We start from the raw sequence: 25,838 nt of genomic DNA on the forward strand, positions 1-25,838 counted from the left end.
GTAGTTACTGACAGGTGAGCACCAGAATAAATTCCTGACTTCAAAGAAGATTCTGCTTCTCTGGTTCCTATTACTCACATTAACGTGCTGCATTTTGTTAATTGGCTTTTGAAAGAGATTTTATCTTTAATTTCTAATAATAGACACATAAGCATAAGTTCTTTTTACGATATCATGTTTGTACTGGTGAATGGAACCAGAAGAAAAAGATTAGTATTTTACTTGTACGGCAGTGTCACAATCTTACTGTGTATGAATGATGAGCAGCACATTAAAAAAGGGCTGGTTGTAGGAATTTTTGACATCTCTTTTCTTTACATAATGTAAATTTGAAAAGAAAAAAAAAAGTAGCTTTTAGCAATCACAAGAAATTATTATGTTTATAATCAAAAGTCTCAAGACTTAGTTGGTAAAAGCTTCTGATATCTAGAAACTAAAAACATAAAACAAACAACAGTGATTATACAATTAGGAAAATGACAGCTCCTGTGAATAGCCAAACTACATACTCAAATGCAGTTCTGTCCACTAAGCTATGGAAAGAAGCCTTTAAAAGTTATTCATTTTCCTGACTCTCTTAAAAAGAAAAACTGTAACACACATCTGTGACCTAGCAACAATATGGTTTGAAATACTTTCCAGATCACTGAACTGTGCAATACCTTTAAAAATGGGATGACAAAAGGTCGCAGTGGGAAGTTAGTAGCTTCTTGCAGTTTGGAATGAAATTCTTCAATTGTCAAAGTAGAATTCTGTTGAGAAAAAAAATCTTTCTTGGTGACAAAATAATGAAAACACTTAGCAAGAGAAACAGTAACCAAAACACTCTGAAATTGCTTAATAACTTGTTCTTGATACTGATAAGAGGATAAAGAAAAACATGCCACATTATTAAATTATTACCTTATTAAAATATTCAGAGGAAACCACCAGTATCTCAGACATTCAGCGCCTGTTGCTTAGAGTAGTTTAAGTTCTTGCTGAAGTTCTACTGCCTACATTATCCACCCTTTTAACGCAGACTGAAGTGAACGTGTCTCACTGCTTTCAGGTAGTGTTTTGTGAAGATATAAGTGGAGACCACCTGAGCCCTAGTACTAAACAGTGCTGCCAGTCTTTGCTCCAAATGAAGGCAATGGCAACTGCAGCTGCTCAGAACAGATGTAAATTAGAGCACTGCAACAGTATTTTCCTGGTATATGTAATTATTACTGAAGGAGATACATGGGAGACAACAATGTCTGGCAGCAAAAGGACTTTAATGGGAATAAAAAGAATTCTGGGCCAGATTCCCAACAGTTTGCCAATAAAACAGCAGCCCAACCTGACGGTTGTAGATAAGAAAAACCTGAAATTACCATTCAGACATATAATCACATAAAGATAATCTTATAAATAATGTGACTTAAGTATCAATACACTGTCAGGTCCCTCATCACTGGATTCAATGAATACTGAGAAAAGGTTTTCCACTGCGTAACCACAGTCCAAGCGTGTATTCAACTCTTTCTTTTAACCAGTATTCTGCTGCTATATATATAGGGGCACTCTCTTTTCCCCAGTGAACTAAATTAGGCAAGCCAAAACAGATTTAACTGTATTATATAATTCAAGCTGTGTCTATATCAGGGGTGCTGCCAGTATAGAGCAAAAACCCTTTTACATCATTATGGCATAATATTATACCGTTCTAGTCTGTACCCAGTTGAGAAAAGCTGCCACTTGTAGCCAAATAGTCAAGACATTTATGCTAGCTCTGGGGGCAAGAGCTGGCTCTTGGTATATACAAGTATGGTATATGCATATGTGACCCACTCTTGCGCATAATAAACATGTCAAGCATAAAGGACGGAAAGGAAGAGAAAAAGATAACAGTTATTATATCATTGTTTTTTGCTTACCACAAGTCCTAGCACAAGGGTACGCACTCTCTCCCCAATCTCTGGTGAAATGTCATTGCCAAACTGCTGTAAGGTTGTAAGAAATCTCTTCAGTTTGCTGAGCTGCCTAGCTCCACAAGCTGGTGGTAACTGCTGGTTAGCCAGAGAAGAGGAAGAGGAAGAGGATGGCCCATTGCTAAAGCCATTAGGAGGAGATGGAGCTCCATTTAATGCTGTTGGTGAATGGCTAGTGCCATTGGTTACTGAAAGAGAAAGAGACAGAAGATAAAATAGAGAGAGGGAGGCAGAGGGGGAGAAAGAGGACGGGGGAAAATCCATCAGCTTATATTTTCTGTGCTTGACCTTAAAATTAATTAAGTTGCACAATCAAAGACAATTAGCTTTTTGACAGAATGACATTGCAGTTTATATCTATATTACAGTATCTGCTACTGAACAGTGTATGGACTGGAAGTAACAGTAGCTGCCTGTCACACAGCCCCCCAGAGTGTTCCTGGACCTGAAAAGCATTATTTGATTATCAGCCTTTTGTCAGAGGATCTTAAAAAGAAAGAAATAGAGGAAGGGAAAAAAAAATACACAGAAAAGAGCACAAGTGCATATATGATTGAGAACAACAACAAAAAAAATTGCTCTTTGGGGTAGAAAAAATGTGCAGACATATTTCACGAAGCCTCAGTTTATCTCTGAATATTTTTACTCGTGTTTTGTACACACAACTGACAGCTGTGTTTATAAAACAGGACTTTCACGTTTTAACCTTACACCACCCAATGAGAAGGTTATTTTTTCCGATACAGATTTCTTAGCTGCTAACATATGGAGCACACTAAGTTGTTTGTGCAGGTACAAATGGTGCCACGCTTGCTGTGGCCTGAAGCCTTGAAGCTAGAGCACAAAGCTGGGCTTCAGGAGAAGACTTCTCAGAGACCAGAAGGAAATCACTCAGCTTTTCATTTGCCAATTCTATCTCTAAAAAGGATAGGAAGGCATTTCCCTCCTGTTGTAAGGTTGCTGTGAGAATAACTATCTGAAGCACTAAGAGTTCGAAATTTATGGCAACAAGATTCATGCAGACATACTGAAGACAACAACAGAGTTTTTGGCAGCTATTTTAGTTCAATTCTTATTCACACTCCAGAAGAGAGCACAGAATCAAACCAAGGACATCTTTTTCCACCCAGGTTACTTGAAACAGTAACAGTCAAACACTCTGTTGAAATTGCTTGAGTCTGACTAGCCAAACTGACAGTGAGTGGCAAGAAAAAGGATGGCTACCTACAAATGAGAAGCCACCAGTGCACTTCTAAGCGTAGGCACGCAGTGCAGAACTGTACCCAGCAGCAGCTTCTCTCAGCTGGCCATTGCCCTGTGCAAATTTGCTGGTTTCTGTTCAGGGAGCCACTCAACCCACCTTTTTGTTTTACCACTCATTCGTGCAATTTGCTGCTCTCCTCCAAAACACTAAGACCTGAATTTAGATCACTGTATCTCAAAAAACATCAAAAATCAGGAAGTACCTACAGTTAAAAATGTGTAGTGCTAATAGCTTCCGCTGCTTCCTATTTAAAAGCACGACAAACTAGCAACTTGAGCTTTCCGTGTTTGTTAATGACTAAACATCCCTTTTTTATTTGTAATTTCCTCCAACAGTCATTTTTAGATAGCAACTTCTTTTTGAGGGTGGACACCTATTATAAGATTTAAATTATCATCACAACCCTCATTTAAAGGAGTTTTTGTCCTCGTGACTGCAGTGCATTTCTGGAGGTAGTAGAGAAAATGGCCATCTGAATGGCTACCTGGTTTCTGCTGTTTTTTATCATAGATGTTGGTTGCCTACTCTAGTTGCATGGGCTAGGGAAAACAAGAAACAGAAAATGCAGAAATAGAAAAAAGCTGGTCTCTGTAAGTTAAGCAACAAGCCATGCTCTCCATGCACTGCAGTAGAGTGAGATACCTGAGTAAACAAATACATAGTGATTGCAAGGAACTTGCATAGACAGAAGTTATCATACCATGAGCTTAGTAAATGAGGAGTGGGAAGAGTATGTCCTGCTCTAGCCTGACAAAACCCAGCTACTCTGTCACTGTTCCTGGGCTGTTCTAGGCAGAGGGTGATGGGGCTATGATCAAGAAAGCTGAGAACAGCCAAGTTCATTCCCTAGGACAGATGAAGAGGACAAAGGCAGGCAAAATTTCTCCCTCAACAAAACAGATAAAGAAATATTCCTCAAATGCAATTTCTCTAAAACAATTTTTATTTGCAATAGCCCATCCCCTACTAATGATTTTATCTCTTTCTTTACAATGTCTGAATTTGCCAACTGTCAAACACATCTATGTTGTTATGAAACATAACCATGTTATTAATAAAATAGAATTTAGCATTTACAATTTCAACAAACTAATATATCTTAAGAGTTTTTAATAGTCTAAAACAAAGCAAACAACAAGCATACTCTTGACCAGAAAACAAGTTTGCTCTTCTTAGCCTACAGGCATTCTCACTGTAGTAGTAATAAGTGTAACAGACATTCAAACAGAAGTGACTGTTTACTATATACAAACTGGAACTGCTAAGGCCAAACTCCAAAAGCTGACAGGGTAAAAGGCATTTAAAATTAGATCTTTTAATCTTTTTAACTTTAAAATTAGACTTTTAGTCTTCATTTAAATAGTGGGGGAAAAAAAGAGAGAGAGAAAAATGAGCAGCTATGGTTCACACGCCTTCCAATAATATGCAGAAATCTAATGAGTACACTGAGAACTGTAGAAAAGACTAAAGAAGAACATTGTCTATTCCTTTTATCATCGCCCAAGATCATCCTGAACCATGCTAAGTACATTAGACAGAAAAGCCTAATCTGCAAGAGCCCCATCCTGCAAAAACCTAAAAACAGTTTAACTTTAGAGCCGAGCAGTTCCTAGGATGATTCAGGTGCTGGAGTTAAGCAAAACAAGCAGATCTTGCAGGATCAGGGTCACTGGGTTAAATCTGAGTTTATGCAAAGAGCTGGCACAAATGCTCCTCACTGTTTAAGTTCAATGTAAATCCTCAGGACAGGGTTCACTGGGATAAGTGGTACAAAGGCTTCCAGCTGGCCTCCTGCATAGAGGTGAATTTTAAGTAAGGCATTTAACAGGCATTTAACAGGCAGCAAGGGGCTAAAAAATGTAGGCAAGAGAAATAGAAGATGCTGCCTTCATTCTGTTTAAGCATATGTATTCTACTGTTCTAAAACTGTTTTATTTAAAATGTGAAATGTAAACACATTCTCATGTTTATACTATTACAAGGCATATAAAAGAGACCAAAAAATTTGCAGCTAAATCTTGGTAAGAGAAATGTGGATCATTTTGTGACTGTGAAAAGAATAGTCCAGACAACATGCCAGATTTAAATCTCAGTTACACTGATATGAATGCAGAATAATTCCACCAAGACTGGTAGAGTTTCCTGTGTATTTACATCAGCAAACTGAGACAGAGATCCAGCCGTGAGTGATTTAGAGAAGTGGTCACAGGCTAGAAATCTCAAGACAAAACAATAAAAAGGACCTTTTTTTTTTTTTTTTTAATCCATACTAATTAGAAATTTTGTAGCACTTAAATCCAAATTCTTCATTCAATCGCTAGTGGGATGAAGTATTTTCTTTATGAATAAACCCCACTTTAAATATATAAACAAACCACAAAGCCCTAAACAATAACTACCAAAGTTTATATTCAAAAGTGAACAGAATCCTTTAAACAAAACAAAAGAATGGCATACATACAAGACAAGAAGGAAGTTTCCCTTACTTCTCACATGACTGTTCTAAGCATAAATGACATAGAAAATTAGTTCTCACTGTTCTTTGACACTGCAGCCAAGCTATCAACAAAATTACCACAACTCTGAGCTGAATGTCTTAATAAATCAAGGATACATTAATCTGTTGTGATCTTAGTTGTGCTTAGTTACATATTGCAGTATAATCAAATGCTGCTGCAGCTCTGTCATACAAGTTTCCCTTCAAAACTTGGGTTGTTTACATACAGAAAGAAAGAATATGGAAGAAAAGGAAGAAAGTAAGTTTAATTACACGTTGTGGGCGTGAATGAACTGGTTCTTGGAGCTCCTTGGGTAGTGGGAGGAGGTGGCATTGTTGGAGGCGTCAGCCTGGATTGTGTCTTCACATCCACAGGTGAGTCTGGCATTGTGGAATGCTTCTCAGTGCGATCTGTAACACACCACATGAACACACTATTTTATTTCCCCAAGCACATCCGCTCCAAAAAAAAGTTTAAAAGCTAACGCAGGAAGTGAGCCATTGCAGCATCTGCCGCAAAAGATTACACCTGATTATCTACTCCAGTGTGCTCTTTCAGAATTACATCATCTGAACCTTACTTAAGAAGGTGTAACACAGATGGTAAGACCTCATTTGTAGTAGTGCTGCATTATCTTTTGTTTTTATTTCCAGCATGTGCAGATGCTACCTCCCAAGCTCTCCTGGAGCTGCAATAATGCCACCTCCCTTCAACGTTAGCCAGGAGGAAAAAAAAATAGACAAAGAGACAGAAAGGTAATAAATCCCCTTACGACAACTCTTGCAGAACTTAAACCTGAAGCTCTTTAGTACAGGTAAGATATTGGGAAGGATACTGGTCAAAGCCAGCTCTTGTCATGTATCTTCTATATAACACCTGACACCCTCTCCATCGCTCATCTTTGTAGATAAGGAGAGATACTTATGTTAAATACTGCACACCTCCTGGGTGACTTTACCACCCTGCCCTTGGATATTCTCACATTCACAAGAAAAATAAACACATGTCAAAATGGTAAGTCAATCTCCACACATTCATATTGATTTAAAAAAAAAAAAAAAAAAAAAAATTTCTAAGTTTGCACCTCTACACAGTATGAACTTTAATGTTCAAAACTTGTAATATACTAAAAATAACAACAACAAATGCAAAAACCTAATAGTTGTCTTGCAAGTAAAGATCTAAAGATGCCAGATACTTGATACAGAAGCTACATAAAGAGTTTCTTTATCCAAACATTTTTCTGGACACCTCTATGTTAACATTGATGTAAATAAATAATTAAATATTAATAGTGAAAAGCATTTAAACTGTTATGTTTCATTTATCATGAATGGGCAAAATGACATTTATCAACTGAAAGCAAAATTAAGACTTCCTTGCTCACACCAGCAGTTTAGTGAGCCATCTTGAGTAAAGGTGAAGTTTAGCTTTTAATAGGCATGAGTTAAAGTCTGACATCCCTTCTTCCAGGGTCAGGATTATTTGTTTTATGCACTGTCCTATACAAGTCTTCATGAGCTCCATTAAACCATCTTGCAAAACAAATAAATGTCACTGCTAGTGAGTTAGTAGATTAATCTGTGATTTCAATTCAAGACAATAGTGAAGTCAGTAATGTTCTCTGACAGTAACTCTGTCACTCAACTTTGGGAAGGTATTCTTTGTTCTAACATTATACAAACTTCACAAAAATAAATAAATAAATAAATAAAAAACATATATCTAAAGTTTTCCCTGCAAGACACCAAGAGAAATGAAATGCTGTGCACATGTTTTATGAACGAACGTTGTGTTTTGAAGAGCCTCAAAGCACTTAATTATTAGAGCATTTAGTTATCAGGAGAACGAGAAGGAAAAAAGAAGTAAAAGTTAACAACACATGATAGATACCAATCTTCAGTTGCTTGAAACCAAGGAAGTATGATACAGACATGCAGCGTGTGAAGTGCTACACACTTTTGGGAATGACGAACAATTAAACACCCCAAAAATACTATGAGGGGAATACAGATACAGTAGTAAAGGACCTGCAGTTTTGATCTAAGGTTAGTAAACCTCAGTAGTATAGGGAACAGTATCCAAAATGCTGGCTTAAATATTAAGGCTTCTACACAGGCAGGTGAGGTTTGATTCACAAATCAAGCAACAGTAAATTATTACATGCTGGAAAACAAAAGTTTTAAAAAACACTCTATACAAAATTTCCTTTCCATATCGCTATACTCAAGCAGTTAAATCTATATCTTCAACAAGCCATTCATTTAATATAAAGAACTATGAAAACTAGTCTTGAAATGTTAATTGCTTCCTTAATAGCTGAATTCATCTCGCACTCACCTCAACCAACCTCAGCAACAAGGGAATAAATAGCTTTCAGCTCATGTTGCAACAGAGGGAAAGAGGCACAGCAGTGAGCCCGAGCCCTCCTAAATAAAGGAAAATATTTCTGCCATGCCAAGAAAGGAGAGAGAAAGGGAGGCTTGCCAGAGCTGGTGGGGAGATAACAGTGGGAACTGCTGGTCCATCTGGTTTTCATTCTGCTAACACTCACGCTGAACTGTTAAGGAAGGCAGTCCAGGTACACAGATTTGAAGCATGTGGGAGCACAGACACAGGCAGGGAGGAGATGGAGGTGGGTGGAAGAAAGAGTGAGAGAAATCGAACTCCGCTCGCAGTCTGCTGCTCACACTGAGCAGGCACAGGCTGCATCCTCCAATTCAGCTGTTGATACCTAAAAGTGAGCCTGGTATCGCAACCAACCGCGACTCTCCTGCTCCCCAACTTCGCTGCACACCAGAGCTCAGGTCTACTCAGACTGGAGGGGGAAGGCTTTTCCGACAAGCTGGCAATATTTGGTTACTTAAATGGAATGCTGTAGTGGGAAATAGTGTGTGGGCTCATCCCTCTACTTGCAGATTGTCGTTCAGCTGCTCTCTGACTGGTTTTTATTCCCTTGAACAGTGTCTGCCACCCGACCAGCAGATCACTGAAATTAGCCACAGACCCCTGTATTTTACATATAAATCTGTTGACATTAGGCTTGATTGTTCCTAATTACCTTTCTGTGGTTGGAGGAGGGGAACAAACTCTACAGGCCACTGACTTTTGATTAGCCCCCCTTTGCAAAGCCCTAACACACACACTGCTACTATACAATGGTAGACAGATTTATCTCTGGTTGTCTGTAGCAGCACCTTCTATAAGGAGATACAAGGCTGCTTCCAAGTACACCTCCAAACACTTCCAATCAAGGTACCAGCTTATCTTTATGGTGCAGAGGGAGAGGGGGAGGTCTTTTGAAGAACTACAATACAAAATGCAAAGCTCTTCCACGTGCTCTGAAGTCACCACTCTAAGGCACAGCCCAGGAAAACAGCTTGCTCCATTGGAGTCTTTCACTTCCTACCCTTCCGCCCTCTTCACTAGCAGAGCTCCTGCAGGAGCCTTTATGCTGGTATTTATCTGCTACCTACCTTCACAGCAGAGTCATAGAATCACAGAAGGGTTTGGTTGGAAGGGACCTTAAAGCCCACCCAGTTCCAGCCCCCTGCCGTGGGCAGGGACACCTCCCACCAGACCAGGCTGCCCAGGGCCTCCTCCAGTGCACCCTTGAATACTTCCAGGTATGGGGCATCCACAGTTTCTCTGGGCAGTCTGTGCCAGTACCTCACCACCCTCCGAGTGAAGGATTTCCTCCTAACCTCTAATTTATATCTCCCTTCTTTAGAGTTCTGAGCTTCTCAGGGCACTATGGGACCAGGAGGATGTGTACATTGCTGCTCTTCTACTCCACCACCCAGTTTGGAGGCCTTACCAGCTTCATTTGGAGTGGTGACAGAGCTTAAAGCAGAACTGTGGCTGACAAAGCATTCCCAGCCCCTACGACCTGAACTTGTGAAGCTGGTAATGTCTGATACATAGCCTAGAACCCCAGTTTCATTACAAATCATTACAATTTTAATTAAAAAAAAAATATATATATATACATATATACTCTAATTGTTGAAAAATAGGAGTATACATGTATACCTTGAACTTTGCTTGAAATGTGGACAAATTTGAAAGAGAACCATCTCTTAAAATGACTTAATTTCTTGAATTCCAAACATGTTTATGCTTTTGTGACAAAGTGAACTCCCCATTTGCAAAGCTGCTTTTGCCATTTCTAAAGTTTGCTGGTTTGGGGGGGGTTTGTTGCTTTTCTTTTTTTACTTTTTTTTTTTGGTTGTTGGTGCTCTTGGAATCTGGCATTTCAAATAATCCTGAATTAGCAGGGACATGACAGAAAGGGGACATGACAGAAAGTTTCTTACATGCAGAATCTCATATCACCCCTTTCAGAGCACAGGCTGCATATATAGAGGGAATAACTTGTTTCAGATGCAAAGACTTCTTCCATAGAAACCCTCTAAGCAGTGACAGAGCTGGACTCCTTAGCACAGTTCTGATCAAATGGGGCTGAAACCAAAGGTACTCCAAACCAAAGGGAAAAGGAGACATCTGCATTTCATTCTTCACTATTCTCTGCAATCAATTCAGGATGGAGATAGATGGTGAAATAATGGGCTAGTCCTAATCCACATACACAACCCTCTGGTGCAGTGAGAGACTTAGAATAAATTCAGAAAATATGTTTCAAGTATGCAGAGATCAATTGCATTTGCTTTGGATTATATTGAGGGAAAAAAAAAAAAAAAAAAAAAACAAAACAGATTTTGAAATATACATTCTTGAATCTCTTTTACAGCAAAGAGTGAAGAACTGTGATTTTACCACAGAAGTATTTTGCTTCGTTTAAAATTAAATAATGTTGTAAAACCAACTTTAAATTATGATATTTCTTTTGCGGATTTCTTGGTTCATGAAACTGTGCTGTTCTTGTCATTCATTCAGGTTTTATGGCAGGAGTTATTTTTATCGCTATTATTTAGCTGTTAGGTGAGCACCGATATTTACCATAAGCCCAGCCAATTTCTGAAGGCAAACGTGGGAGAGACAAAGTAAAATGTGCAAAAGCAGGGCAAAAAGAGATGTGCATGTATTCAAACTGATTTCCTTTACTTCCTGTATCCTAAATGATTTAGTCAATTTTTAAAACAAGGCGGTCTTTCATATATGGCAACATTTCAGCTCGCGTGGCATGCTTCCAAGTCTAACGCATCAAGGAAAGCTGATGTATGGAACAAAATATGGAATATATAAATACTTTACTGATACCATTTCAATAGCCAATTCAATGTCAAGCATTTCTAGGAGTGGTGTGTTTTCAATTTCCTTTTTTAAATGAAAAAAAGTATGGTATAATATGCTGTGGCATTTATTTTACTTTTAGTTAGTGCAAATAGTTCCAGATGTATATTCAGGCATGAAAGATTCTTAAAAGAAGCTCTATATTGATTGTACAGTACTTACTACTTCTGTGCCAACACATTAAAAATAAAAATAAAAAAATGCCAAATTAGAAGAGCCCACTGCCTTTTTTCCTTTAAATTCACAGAAGGTACAAACCCTGCATATGACACAGGATTAGAACCTGCCCCTGTCACTCAAATTATGTAAATTGAGACATAAATCTGTGGCATTAAAGACTGAGGATGGTTACCTAGATGACATTGGACTAATTCTGATCATTTTGAGAGTGACAGCATGGAATTTGCAAGCCAATAACTAAAGACTGTGAGTCCAAGTAGCAATGAACCTGACAGACCCATCAGTCCATCAAAGATGAACAGTTACATAGCTCTTCCATCCATAATGTTATCACTCTATGGTCATCAAAGAACCTTCCCTCCTCTAGATTTTCACTTGAAGTCAGTAACTGAGGCACACAGTGTGCCCAGCACGAGAAGGCAATGTTCGTGGCCTCGCACCTCACAGTCCTGCCACTGCCTACAGCAGGACAATGAAATGAGGATTGGGGAATAATGCATCAGGTCGTGTTTACTGAGAATTATATTGAAATGTATTGGCCTTGGCTGAAAAGGTCTTGTTTGCTATAAGCATGGTATTAGACAAATATATATGGTATAGCCTACCTACAGCCCATGCACTTGGGAAAACCTGGAAGTCCTACAATGCAGCCATAAAACACAACACTTGGACAACATCGCAACAAGTCAAGCACACTTCAGACTTGTTTGAAACTGGATCAGCCTTTACTCCATTCGTCACTTAGGCTTTCTGACTTTTCTGTAATGAATAAACAAAAACCTTAACACAAAGGATGTTCTTGTGCATACAGCTGCCCTCAAACAGGTATAATATGGATGAAACTTCCTATCAGCATCACATGCATTCATGGAATCTGCCTAGAAACAAAACATCTCCTGATTTTTCTGGTGGAGAGCTTTTCCTCCCTGCACAATTCCCAAAACAGCAGCATCAGTAAGCAGCTCAGACAGTCAGACTCCATCTTCTGTCACAAAACATCACGCCTACAAGCTTTACCCCTAAGGAACGTTGATGTGAATGAGGTGAATGATGGAAGCGAAGTCCACAGGCAAGACTTCAAGAAGACATAACGTTTCACTGCTGCTTTTACACTACTGGTACGAAACTCATATGATGACCCTTTTGCAAGAGCAGTCTCACAACTTTTGCTACAGTCTTATCTTAGTTATTCTCCACTCAGATAGTTGAACTTTTCATATCACCAGTTATTATTGAAAATAAATTAAAGCTTATGCAGTTTATCCATTTCTTCTCATTTAACATGCAGAATTGAGGAGAAATTCTGCATCCTGGGAGTTCACTAAAGTTATCTCAGGCTAAGTTATCAGAGCTTTCTTCAGATGTGCTTAAAAAAAAAAAAAAAAGCAATGAGAATAATGCAATCTCCACTCTGTCAAAACCTGAAAGGAATTATTTTTTTTTTTTGTGATCCCGTGCCATAGTTCAAGCAGCAAGAGTTTATAGATCACGAAAACTAGGTGAATGATGGACTATGCTTTGCATCCTGTTCTTCATCTGTAATGGTAACTTGACTGGCCTTACTGTCATGACAACCAACCCAAAAAAGCAGAAGCACTCTTGTTAGTTTCAGATCTCTAGGGTGGGTTGCCATCCAAAAAAAACGTGTTCCAGAGTCATGGCTTAGCAACTGAGGTCAGATAATTGCATGAGTTCAATGTCAGAGTTGAGACAAAAATATTATGGCTTGGCTTTGCTTGGACATATTATTTTCTCCTGAAAGAAACAAACTTGGCTTACCATATAATCTCATTTAAGAAAAAAAAGTATTTGGTTTTCCTTTCAGTCAACAATCTGACATGTTTTGACAGTTTCAAAACTAACATAAATTCACTTTTAGTTATTTAAGAATTAAAAACTGAATCATATCAGAATTGCACTTTTTTTAAACACCTCTTTTACCCTTCTGCCTTCCCTGGCTTTACCATATAAAATTGCTTGAACATAAAAAGCAATGTAGGGAAGAAGAATACATTCTAAATGTAGATCAACTACCACCATAACAATTTATGAAATACTTTAGTAAGAACAGACAAGCAAAATAAAGGCCAAAGTGTGGCAGCAGCCCTATATTTCCAGTACACCACAGAAAGCCTCCTTGTCATAGCTGAGGGCCTGCTATCCCTCAGCCTGTACTTAAGACAAAAACAATGAAGATTTATTTTAAATACCACACCAAAAGTCATAAAAATGCTTATAAATATAGGTATGTATAATTAATGCAATTAATTAGGATTTCCATAATCATTATCAAAATACTATATTTGTAACTCCTGTTTTCTGGATCTGTTCTGCTTTATTCTGTTGACAAGCTACCAAACTAGGAACTGTTGTTTCGAGAAATTTTCTTTTAGTTAACAAAAACAATTTCAAAACCAGACCACTGAATGTTGAGATCCAAATGAAATGAAGAAGAGGTGTACACCACCTCCTGGCAAGCAAAATGAAGAACAAAAATAATAGTCAGAAAGAACAGTCAGAACAACCACTGGCCAAATCCACTCCCTGGCCTCTCCTACAGGCGTGGAGATGAGAACTCCTCAACAGCAAGCCCTCCTTTCTGCCATTTTAATGCACTTATGCAGTAGTAAAAAACACCAGAGTGTTAAGGCATAGCTGTGCTCATTTTAGAAACTCCTAGGAGAGTGCTGATACCAGGATTCCATTATATTTAACTAGAACTGAAGTCTCTAATACAATTTCAGAGTAGATAAAGTTATCTAAAATAACTTATTTGGATTCAGGACAACATTAGGTGTTAACTTATTCTGCCAGCAAAAAAGTTTTTGCAGCTGTACTATTAAAAAACTTCACTTATTTTTATAAAACATGCCAGAAGTCTTTTATGCCCATATATCATTCCTATGAGCATAAGAGGTGACATTTGCCATGGTTAAGCATCTAAATGACATAGGGACTACTGAGAAGGTAATGGATATACATCTTTCTTTGCTCGTGAGGAATATGCTGTACAAAAGTCAAGATCCTGTTGAGTATCAATAAATGTTGGCCGCTCCAGGACAGACCCCTCACCTGGTAAATCAAGCTCTGAAATTCCCATTTTGTCAGACTGCACAGTTTTTCCTATCTGGGAACTTAATTCTTCCCTGTGATATTTCACACATTGAAGTTTGCTCTATTATGCCACGTGTGTAGGCCTGGAGAATGAGACCTTATCCATAAGACAGATCAGGTGGCCAAAGTATGAACTCCTTCTCAACAGCAAATACCACTGCAGTTGTAGGAAGGATGCCTAATTTCTGCCATCTAACATCAATAGCTAAATTAGGAAATGAGACTCCATATGTAACCACTGAAAAGAAGGAAGAGTTAGAGCCTCTAATTTAATAACTCCTAAAGCTGCTAAAACAGATGGTTCAAATATTTCCATAGAGATCTAGGACTTCGCCTCTTGAGAAACAGAGATATTCAAAGTGCTCTACGGTGTGGTTGGTGTGCATGGGAGTCACTGCTCCTCATCTAGCTTAATTCTGCCTCCAGGCACACTAACTTCTTGTTTTCTATTCAGCAAGCCAAGACAGGTATGAATCCATCAGTAAAAATTATATGCTGAAACAGATTTCCCCCCCAAACCACTGGGTACTGCCACTGTTACTCTCTCACTACTTCTACCTGTGATGGAGAAGTGGAAATATAGGAGAAAAGACTCTCAGTATTATACATTGACAATCTCTACATAGTGCAATTTATTACCTTAATCAGTACTTCGGCATTTGTGAAAATACATGCTCTGGAAGACTATCATTTCACATCATCACGTGATGCTGTTAAAGACATCTTGTGTTTACATGACTGACTGTCTAGACAGAGTGTGAGAAAATACTCATTATTAGTTACAAGCCAGTTCCTCCTGGATGCTGCATGTCACAACAACTGTGTTTTATTTGGGGCACTGGATCACACCTGAAAGCTGCACTGGGGGGGGGGGGGGTGATGGGAGGGAAGAAAGAGATTCTCATCAACTTCACATGAAATTGAGACTTTCCATCTGATATACTAACGAGGTGATAATACTTTTTGACAAATCAGCTAACAACCAAAACAAAGGTTACCGTTAGCAAAAGTATATTTCAAATCAATTGTCTGGCCTAATATATCACATGCATACTTAAATGTTAATAGGAAGTAATAATATAAGCATGTAAAGCAGAAGGGGAAAGGAGGAAACTTATGTTCATCACACCAACATAAAACCAGCCTAACCCTCCTTCTCCAGCCAGTGAATTCACACAAATGTCCATTGTCACAGAGATCAGGTTAGCTCCCCCAGGAACAGTGGTGCTGGGTTAGCCTTTTAGTCCCCGATCCTTAAAAGAGTGAAGAATATCTTAACTTTAGATACAGAAAGCAGCTGCAGTTAAACCAATAGAGATGGCTTCACAGAGGACACACAATTATATGCAATTTTTCTAGATCTTAAACCATCACAGTAATCTTAGTCTTGTTTTTGAATTTTAAATGACAGCAAAAAATAAAAAAATAATAAAAACATTCAGCTAAAGCATGAATTAAAAAAATCAACAATGATTCCAGAAAACACAGAAAAGACAAGCAAAATATTAAAACAATTTCAGATATCATAGTATTGTTTGACAATTGTAAAAAATACTTTTCACTTCATGCCCAGCAGATTCATATGAAATGTATTTGCTTTATTCTACAAACACATAGAAACTAAGGTTTCTACATTTATAGAACCTGTCCACATTTTCATCAAGCCTGCCAAACCCATGATTCCAACCCAGCACTCTAACATTGACCTTCTCAGACTGGTGTGACTTCTATGGTTTACTTCTATAGATGTACTTATATGTGTCTACATTTATACACATATTTAATCAAGTTTTACTGAATTCTGTATATAAAAATACTTACCATGATATTTCTTTTTAAACTCTGCTTTAGAAAAAAAAAAAATGAAAGAAATAATCCTCAATTACACTGAAGGAACTGTTAAACAGTGGGGAAACAGCAGGGCAGAAAGTCAGACACCAGAGAGAAACCACTCAATGCTACAAGTGCAAGAGAAATATTGACAAAGTAAAGAAGTCTGATGCTTTTGAACTCTGAATGTTCAATGTGAATGCACTTAACCCTTGGTAATGTGGTAAGTTTTCTTGTACATGCTATCCTTATGAAAAGCAGATTTAACTCTCTCTGTGCTATGGAAACAGACACGTCTTCACCGTACATTTGGCCTTCAATCCTGACAACGGCCCCCTTGGGTCTACTTGGATTTATGTATCTTGCTTCACTGAGAAGCAGATTAACCAGAAGAGGAGCCATATTTATGAGAAAGTAAAGAATAGTCAACAGAGAAAAAAATTATGTAGTCAAGGAAGGGGTGGTTGAGAGGGCAGCACAGCAGTCTGCTTACATGGGGGGAACAGTCTCAGGATTCATCTTTTGCATTCACAGAGGCCATGTAGGTGTCATGTAAAACATTGGCTGGAAGCAGGCTCTGGCTAACAGTCACTAGAAATTGTTCCAGGTGACTGCTGACCACCAGAGGGAGCCGATATTGTGCCATGGGCTCACTGATTCGGTGCTGAAAATTAAAAATAAATGGTATGGTACTCATAAAATAAAAGGAAGATACTTTAAGAAAAGCTCTTTCCACTATCATTTGAAAGTTAACCTCAACCACACAATACGTGAAGGGAAGGTTATGATACTTTGTATGTATACATCAGTATATACTATTCCATTTCCACTGTACCAAACTTAATGTTAAGCATTTCTCTCCAAATTTTGTCTATAAACATTTTATTTTATTTTTCCAAAAGAGTAACTGAATTAAAAGCAAATTTTAAAGTATAACCCTTGGCAGTACTGGTTGCAACAGAAGAATAGTTTCAGTGCCTCCTATTGTCATATAGCTACTCCAGCTAAGGAGCCAGATGCCTCTTTCCCCCCTTCATTTATATACATATACATCCCTACACATACATTTAGTCCTGTTTTGAAGATAGCTTTCCATAGGAAATATTCAAAAAGTGAAATTCAGCCAGTGGCACATCAGACAGCTGGATGCCTACAATATAGCACGGACTATGTCCAAATACCCAGGTTGTACTCACAGAACTACAGCCACGTGACAACACATGGATTTGAAAATACTCCACCAAAACTTAACACCATTTCTTTCTTGAAGCAAAACACACAGAACTGAACAAACACTGAGATTTTCTTCAGATCTATAGCAAATCTAAGAAACAAAATTGGAAACAGGGCAGAAATAACAATTTTAAAAAGCCCTACTAGGGCAGTTCACACATTTGTATAAAACATCCTTCTGGCACCAAATATCAGTAAGAAAGCTAAATCCCAATGGCAGAGCCAATTCAAATGCATAGAAAGATACTGACTTCACTGGGATCTCCTGTGAGGACACACTTCTTTATGGTTTCCACTTTGAATAAAAAATGTAAAACACTTCAGTAGTTTTCTGAAAAGCTTTGAACTTCTTTGGATATGTATGAAGCAATAAAAAATCACTGAACTACAACAACTATCCAAGGAAAATTCCAGAATTATGAAAAGGGGGAAAGGAAGAGAAAGAGAGAGAGAAAGAGAGAGAAAATCAGAATACCTGGAAGAAATGCTGAACAGTTAACACAAATACTTGTCCCCAAATGAGTTCCTATCCATTATCTTTTTCATAATTATTGCAACAGAGCAAGTAGCTTCAGTAACTGTGCATACAAATGACCTATTAGAAACTTAACAGGTCATTTCCAGAGGTGATTATGAGCTCTGACTTACAGAGCTACACTGTTTTGCACATAATTCTGTTCAATGCCAAGTCTGCCCAAAATTAAGATAAAATGTGTTTCCACAGGACTAAGTGGAAATAAACTTTGAGAAACCAAGAACATTGCTACAGAAGGTATGAGGTGGTGAACACTGCTGGATCAGATGTGGTGATTTTCATAACTGAAATGTTAAAAAAAATTTGCTTTGCCTGTGCTGTGGCATCAGCAGAATGGAAAGAAGAGCAGGCAGTAATTGTATGTTAGTGCTCTTACAGTGCTATATGCTATAATTAAATGATGATGAGTGTACCAGTGAAAAGTCTAAGGTATCTAATTTTTATTCCTTCTAGAAGGAATAAAAAGCAGAGAAGTTTATCACAATGGACATCTGCTATAGATCACAGTATGAACAACAGAAAGTGTGAGTAGACAAAAATACATCAACAGTTCTCGCAAAAGGATGCTCTTCTTCACAAAGGTCCCTGTTGGGCCCAAAGTCTGTTTATTAATGGGTAACTGTTCCTGTTTTCACTATAACTGAACACACAATTGTATTAGAAAATATTAGAAAATTATTCAAAACTACTATATAAGGAGAGCAATATGGAACAGGAATATATATGTGCGGCTGCCTCAGTTGCTGAAGTTGTTGAGAAACAGTATGAGATACAGGAAAAGACCCTGGCACTCATATTGTGAAAGGCTTGGACATGTTATAAAGGAGTTAACAGAGCAAGATCAGAATAGGTTCATTTAAAATGTGAAGAGAACAAAGGTAAGAGCAAGCACACCAAGCTATATAAACCATTGGGAACAAAAGAAATACCAGCTTTCATTCACATCAAATAGATAAATGAGAAAACAAAGCTACAAAAATCTTTGATCTTAATTGAAATGAATGAAGATTGTGACAACTAACAAATAGCTACGATATCGGCATAGTCTGGGCTTAAATCTGTCTCAGTGGCTGAGAAGAAAATGGAGGGTGAGGGAAAGGACCAAACTTGGACACAAAAAACAATGATTCTTGAAATATGCATTTCTAAGTGAAACAGAAGATGGGATTCTGATATTTATTATTCTTTTCCCATTTTCTCTTCTAGCACAAAAAGACAGAAAAAAGCAAGTTCAACAAACACACCAAAATATTATTACATATTACATCAGGGATCTCCGGTTTCTTTTTCTTATTGTTAAAAAAAAAAAAACTATCCTCCTCCTCCCCTCATCCCCCACCCCCCTTTTTTTTCCTGTCTACTCAAATGTAGACTTTAAACACATGCTCTGCATCATGTTATGTCATACTGGAACACCTCCTAGTAACACCAAACTTCACTTGTGATTATTTATCTAAAAGTTTTGCTTCTTTTTAAACCCTGTGTATGTTGTTGTACTATATCTACTGATAGCTACTCCCAAGCCTTCAATCTGCCATGTCACAGCAGCTGAAGTAAGAGTCCAAGTAGAGTTTACTGATGGTCTGTAATGAGAGTAAAATGATAAATCTCTGTGCTGAAAGCCAGCTGCTTCATTCCTAACTCAGATCCCCCCCTTTCTTTTGCATTCTAGCTAGCGTACAGCTGTAATAAATGTGGCTCTTCTCACAAGCCGTGCAGATGTTAACAGTTCTGTAGGACATCAAGAAACATTTCAAGAATCTTGTAAGTGCTGACTAAACTTGCTTGAATTACCCACACTACCTCCTCCACATTCCTATTCAGTAACATTAGCCTTTCTGAACGTATTAAGAAAAAAAATAATTAGCGTTTAAGCCAAGACATTAATATTTAGGCCTAAATGCACTATCAATAAACAAGGAATGTTCTTAAGCCATCTGACAACAGATATTGAGATAGTGAACCGAAAGAAGTCAATTTATTCTTTGTCAAGATGACTTATGCATTTTTCATTTCTTATCTATGCAAGAGTGGCTAAATGGCTGCCTGAAAATATATATTTATAAAAGCCATGGGTGGATATATTTGAAAGAAATGATCAGAACTATTGGAAGATGTTTTCTATTCTTGTAATCAAGTGAATTGATAATAAATTAAAGTGAAGGTATTCAAAGTACTAACTAGTCCATTTTTACTGCAGTTATATTAGCATGACAGTTGTACACTTCAAAGATTAAGCTAAAGCCTCAAACCACAGTCGGTTCTGGGAAGGAGCAAGAGCCCAGCTGTGCAGGTAGGGGACCAGACACCACCCGCACTCATTAAGCAGATCTGGACCAGAGATACTGCCTTCCTATTCTGCGTAGTCTTCTTTTTCCAGGTAGAACTTCACAAATTTGTGGTTTAGTAGCACAAAACAGAGGCAAATGGGACTAGTACCCTGTATTACTCCAGAAGCTTGAAAATCCTACATCAAATATCCTTCCCTGTATGTAAACTTCACACTTCCAAAACCTACTGGAAGGAGGACTGCAGAGCATTTCACAGCACTGAGCCATAAAAGGATCACAATCTTTGACAAGTTCAGAAACAAAATGTGCAGTCAAGAGTTTCTACGGTGCATTTTTAGATTGTCTCCAGTCAAGTGTCAATCCTTGCAGTTTCAAAGAGGACAGGGTAGGGAGAAATAAAATGAACATATCTACACATTTCCTGCAAGGAATCAATAAAAAGACCTCAGTACAACAAAGACTTACATGCCTGCTCAGCTTCAGATACTTATTCTATTATGGTAGCACATATCAAATTAAAATCAAATCTTTGAAGAGGCAGGGCCCAAATAATTCACCATGAAATGCAGAATTTTAAGTATTGTTTGGTCTTTAATTTACCAACAGAGAAAATCTGAATATAAAGCAGAATTGCAATGTGCTATATTTTAAATGCTTCATGACACTGCTTTTAGATTAATTTCATCAAAATGTCATAAAAAAGTACATTTAAGCCTTTTGAGATGAGCAAAAAGACAATAGACTCGAATCATAAAGCAAAAGTTAATTTAATATTAACAGAAGCTAAGTCATTAGCTAGTCCAAAACCTCAACCTGTCTTTTAACTTCCACTATAATACAAATTGGGAGGAGACAGCAGGAAGAAACTAATTAAAAATAAATAAATAAAGAAAATAAATAAATAAAGAGAGAGAGAGAATATATATATATATATATATATATATATATATATATATATAAAGAGAGGAGAAAGAAAGCCCACACAAGCAAGAGTCCCTTACTGCTGCTTTTCCTCCAGGAGCGGAAATGCTCAGCTCAGTCATGGCTTAGAAGGCATAAACATCATTGAAATTCAAAGGCAGCTCTGAGAAAGAGGACGCCTCAATTGGTATGCAAGTGGTGTTTTCTCGCCCTGAATACATTATGAACTTGCAGCATGCTAATATGCCATGCTATCATAAGCACCAGATGGAACAGTAGGCAGTATATGTCCCATCAAACCTCAGGAAGATGTATTAATGTTCCTGCTCTTTTTTTCTCCCTGTCCCCTCCCCCTTCCCCACTACAATCCTTCAGCTGTGTCCCCAGACTGGCACATTTCTCAGCATCAGTCACCTGCTCCTACAGCACCACTCTCCCGGGTTGCCTCATCTTCACCAGGTGGTGCCGAGCATCTTTTCCATCTTTTTTATCGCGCAAGGTAAAGGCCACAAGACGCGTCAGGCTGTGCTTACTGAAGGGGACTGAGTATAGAAGATAACATCATGAGATAAATGGTAGATGAAGAAAGATGTTGGGTTTAAAGCTAGCACGATTGTTTTAAATTATGTATAAGCAGCGCAGCATATATTTCCCCATCAGTATTACTGGTGAAAGAAGAACTTGGGGGCAGGGGCAGTGGGTGATATTTGCTGTGCAACTCAATAAAAGAGAGAAACTGGATTAAAGATCTCTGAACTGAACTCCTTCTTTCACCAAGCCTTAAACCTTTTCAGAGAAGACATACGCAATTCAACAGCTATTGATAGGGTAGGGGCCAAGGCTTCATTTTAAATCAATGTATTAAACTGAGTAAATGGCACACAGGCAAATTACTTTACAGGATTTTTTTTTGTTTATTTTATACTAGAGAATTATGTACTTTGACACTTTTTATTCAAAGATTGCTTGGATTTATACATATGATTCTAAAAAAAAGTGTAGTATTTTAGCACTACTTTATGTTATTAATGAATTCAGTCCCAAGCAGGTTTTATCGGACTGAAACGTAATCTAGTATTCTGTATGAAAGTATATGCACACAAATATAAAACTCTGGTATATAAAATATGTATATATATAAAAAATTCTGGTGTCACCTAATTTTTTCCTGTCTGTTCAACAGCATGAAATATGCCACCTATCCAAATATATGGTTTGCAAGAAAATTGTTGTTGTTGTGTTTTTTTTTTTTTGTTTGTTTGATTGTTTTTTTCTCCTACTGGGCCCTTCAAAAAATAAAATTAGGTCCTGAAGCCTCAAGAGTCTGAGCATTCAAACCACAAATAAAAAAAGACAACTGAAAAAAAAAAAAAAAAAAAAAAAAAAAGAAAATCAGCTTTTCACATTTGAAGATTTAATGTTTAAGTGTTTTAAAACATGTTTGTTTTTCAGAAAGAAATCACATCAGTAAACATTTCGCTAATTTCTGATATTTTAGAAACCACCTGCTGATTTACAAACAGCTCTCACTATGCATATAAATCCATTATTTTCCTAACTACATTAGCCTTCTCATGCTTCTCATTAGTCTAATTCTGAAAGATGCTGAGTACTTACTACTCACATGAACTCTTCTGGAAATTAACATTGCTTGAAACTGCACAACAACCAGGCATATAAGTACCTGTTGCATGCAATAAGATGGATTTTTCCAAGTCTTAAAGGTCTGATTGACAGGAATTATCCCCCACCCATCCAATCCTAAGTAAAACAAAAAAATAAGTACCTTTTTCTTTGTTAATATTTCAAACAAAGCACTTTATGACTGGAATTCACAAGTAACAGACATTATTCTATTGTATATTAAGTCCAGATTAACTCTAATGCAAGGATTCTTTAGGGACAAGATCAGAAATCAGATCTTTAATTTTTTTCCCTCTTTTCTCTTCCTACTGAATATTGGGGGGCTTGTTTTCTTTCTTAACATGTAGCCTTGAAGGGACATTTGCATTCTGCAAATAAGTCTCTTTAAGTCCATTATCCTGCATTATAAAGTAATTTCTGACACCTAAACCGCACTCAATTTAATTACAACATACTGAAACAGTACAGCTGACTCCCAAAGGAACCTGTTTGGATCAGAAGATGATGATATATGCTAGCTGCTGATCATCTTTCATGATCAGATCTGCAATCAACTGCTTTAAAGAACAGTATCAGAACATCTGCATAATCATATTATTTTGTGGCAAAAAAACCCTCTGAAACCCAGAAATTGCATGCAACTGTGTATGCATATCCCAGCTTTATAAGCAGACATATTTAAAATCCAGCCGTTTACTGTAATGACCAAAGGAGACAAAAGAAGGCTTTGATTTTTATTTAGCAAGCATCAATTTCTGCAGCAGAATCCCCATTGGGTAATTCATCACGGCACGTCTTCTATATCTGGTGTGGCAAGACAGCAAAAACACTTACAGCCTCCAAAAAGGAAAACAGTTGTGACAAAACTATTAAGCATTCCTGGTGATTAAGTAATAGACACTCATTCTTTCAAGACTGCCTTGAACCAATGCCCCAGACAAAACTGTGCAATCATGTTTGTTGGTGTCAGGATGAAATCAAGGCATCATGGTTTTCTATATTCCTTCAAGAAAAAAACAAGTTATTCAGCAACATCTACAAAGCTCTTTCTGAAGGAATACAAAAGTTAACTAAAGAAGAGAGTATATCATTTCTCCTGTGGCTTTATGAAGGAATGCTAGTCAACACCTGACACACAGGTACTATTTTTATCTTCAGAGCTTTTACAGACTCTCAAGAGTGGTTTGAAGCAAAATCTTAAAGTAGCATAAGCTAAAAATCCTGGGTTTTCCACTCTCTGAAGACTGAATACCATTGCTTTCCTCCCTCAGTATGAAAGGAATTGGAAATTACTACTTGAGCAATTGACATGTCAGAGGAAGAAACCAACATGCGAGTCCAGCATTCATTGCATGGGACGTGATTCTGTCTGTACAAGGCAGTTTATAGAGGGCAAGGAAAGACAGCACCACAGGCTTCCTCTTGGACAACAGAGAATTTGCTACCCATGCACAACAGACTCTGTTTCCAAACCAAGTTCTCCACTGAAGTTTCATGCACAGATTAATCTTCTGCACAGCAATCTTTCTTATTAAATATAGAAAACCCAAACACAGATTTGCTTTTACAGCCACAGAGAATACTGTAAAGAGAGATGTAAGTAAATTAACAAAAAAGGAAGAGCATTCTTCAAAATACTTTAAAATTTTAACAAAGAGACAACAAACAGAATATCCAGAAAGGTCTTGCTTATCCATTTGCAAGTGGGGAAAAAAAGTTGTTCTCAGTTACTAACAGGAATTCAGAAAAGTAAAATAAGCACTACTTACAAGACAGATTCCCCCCAAAATTGCAAAGGACTTTGTTTTTGTGTTTGAAAATGCAATGCAATCTAATAGCGAATTCAGTGTAAAATAATCCAATTTTGACCTTAATAAGATAATATAAATTATTTCCAAGAACTAGTAAGAGACTTGGAGAAGCTACCACTTTCAGAACCCTGCAGTAAGGAGGTCAGCAGAAGGTTGAACTTAGCCAACATGGACTGAATTTTGAATTCTGGAAACTAAGTTTTATCACTGTCCCCTTCTACCAGTGAAGAAATTAAAAACAGTAAGTCCAATACAATATGATGAATGCATTATAAACTCTGTTGCAAGCCAATATATGAGAAGAAAATTGATGACTTTCAAAGCTTACAACAACAGTGCCATCTGACCTCAGACACCCTTTTTTTTGCAGACATAACAGAAGTTGCTTTAACGTGCATTTTTTGGCTTTATTTACCATATTAGTAACTCTCAAAGTCCTTATGGTTCCCTCACTATTTCTCTGTGTGTACCTTCAGAACTGATACAGTTTGGATTCCTTCTCAAAACGGATGAGGTTACAGCATCCCCATTACTTAAAGATCTTGTTGAACATAGCTTAAGAAGTCAAAAACAATGTACGTTTTACAGTACCAAGCAAATAAAGTAGCTAATAAAAACATTAACACCCTCCACAGAAACTGACCTCTGTGAAACTTTGGTTAGTAAACTTTCTTCTGACCAGAATACAAATAATTGCATGTGAAGTTAGCAGATATAATTATGCAATCAACAATTATGTGGTGAAATGGACTGGAAAAATAAAATTAAAACAATAAATGTTAATTTGTATTTGCTAACCGCGAATAATGTGTCTGGTGCTCTGTAAGGCACAAGATGCTTTTAAAAAAAATTCTCTCGAAAATTCAAGGAATGATATGGGGAAGTCATACAGAGGGAAGGAAGTCAAAGGAGATGGTGGTCATTTGGATTATAAAATAGCTACAGGGAAAATTCAAGACTGTGTATACATGCTTCCTGCCCTGGTTTAAAAGGGTCACCACAAAATACTTTGAATGCATAGTTTAGAAGCAAGAATCAAATTATGGCTGTATTTTAATGTAAGTGTGTACGTATTTCCCAAACTGTAATCCTGTAGCAGGAAGACTATTCGAGTCAAGTGTGTTTGCATGAGTCACAGAAGAACATACTAATGAGAGACCTGAACGAAGGGAGGAGAAAGGCCCTGCATCCTGCTAAACTGGGAGCATATTCTTTTAGCAGGCTGTAGTTTCAACACAGGAACAGAATAAAACAGTGAATCCTGCATCAGAAAGGGAATCAGGGGTTAAGATGCTACAGGAATCTGCAC

At 37.5% G+C, this 25,838-nt stretch overlaps 1 protein-coding gene across 3 annotated transcripts in view; it reads right to left on the minus strand.

Moving 5' to 3' along the window:
- RUNX1T1 (RUNX1 partner transcriptional co-repressor 1) overlaps window positions 1-25,838 on the minus strand; it is a 114,742-nt gene that overhangs the window by 46,339 nt on the left and 42,565 nt on the right. For all 3 annotated transcript variants that reach the window (XM_084507628.1, XM_084507627.1, XM_084507629.1), the window contains 3 exons: window positions 5,990-6,127; window positions 1,902-2,143; window positions 663-752 (listed from right to left, as the gene is read on the minus strand). In XM_084507628.1, the coding sequence (XP_084363754.1) occupies window positions 663-752; window positions 1,902-2,143; window positions 5,990-6,127 (470 nt within the window). The remainder of the gene's footprint in view (window positions 1-662; window positions 753-1,901; window positions 2,144-5,989; window positions 6,128-25,838) is intronic.

The sequence above is a fragment of the Aythya ferina genome, assembly GCF_964211825.1.
Source record: "Aythya ferina genome assembly, chromosome: 2".
NCBI lineage: Eukaryota > Metazoa > Chordata > Aves > Anseriformes > Anatidae > Aythya > Aythya ferina.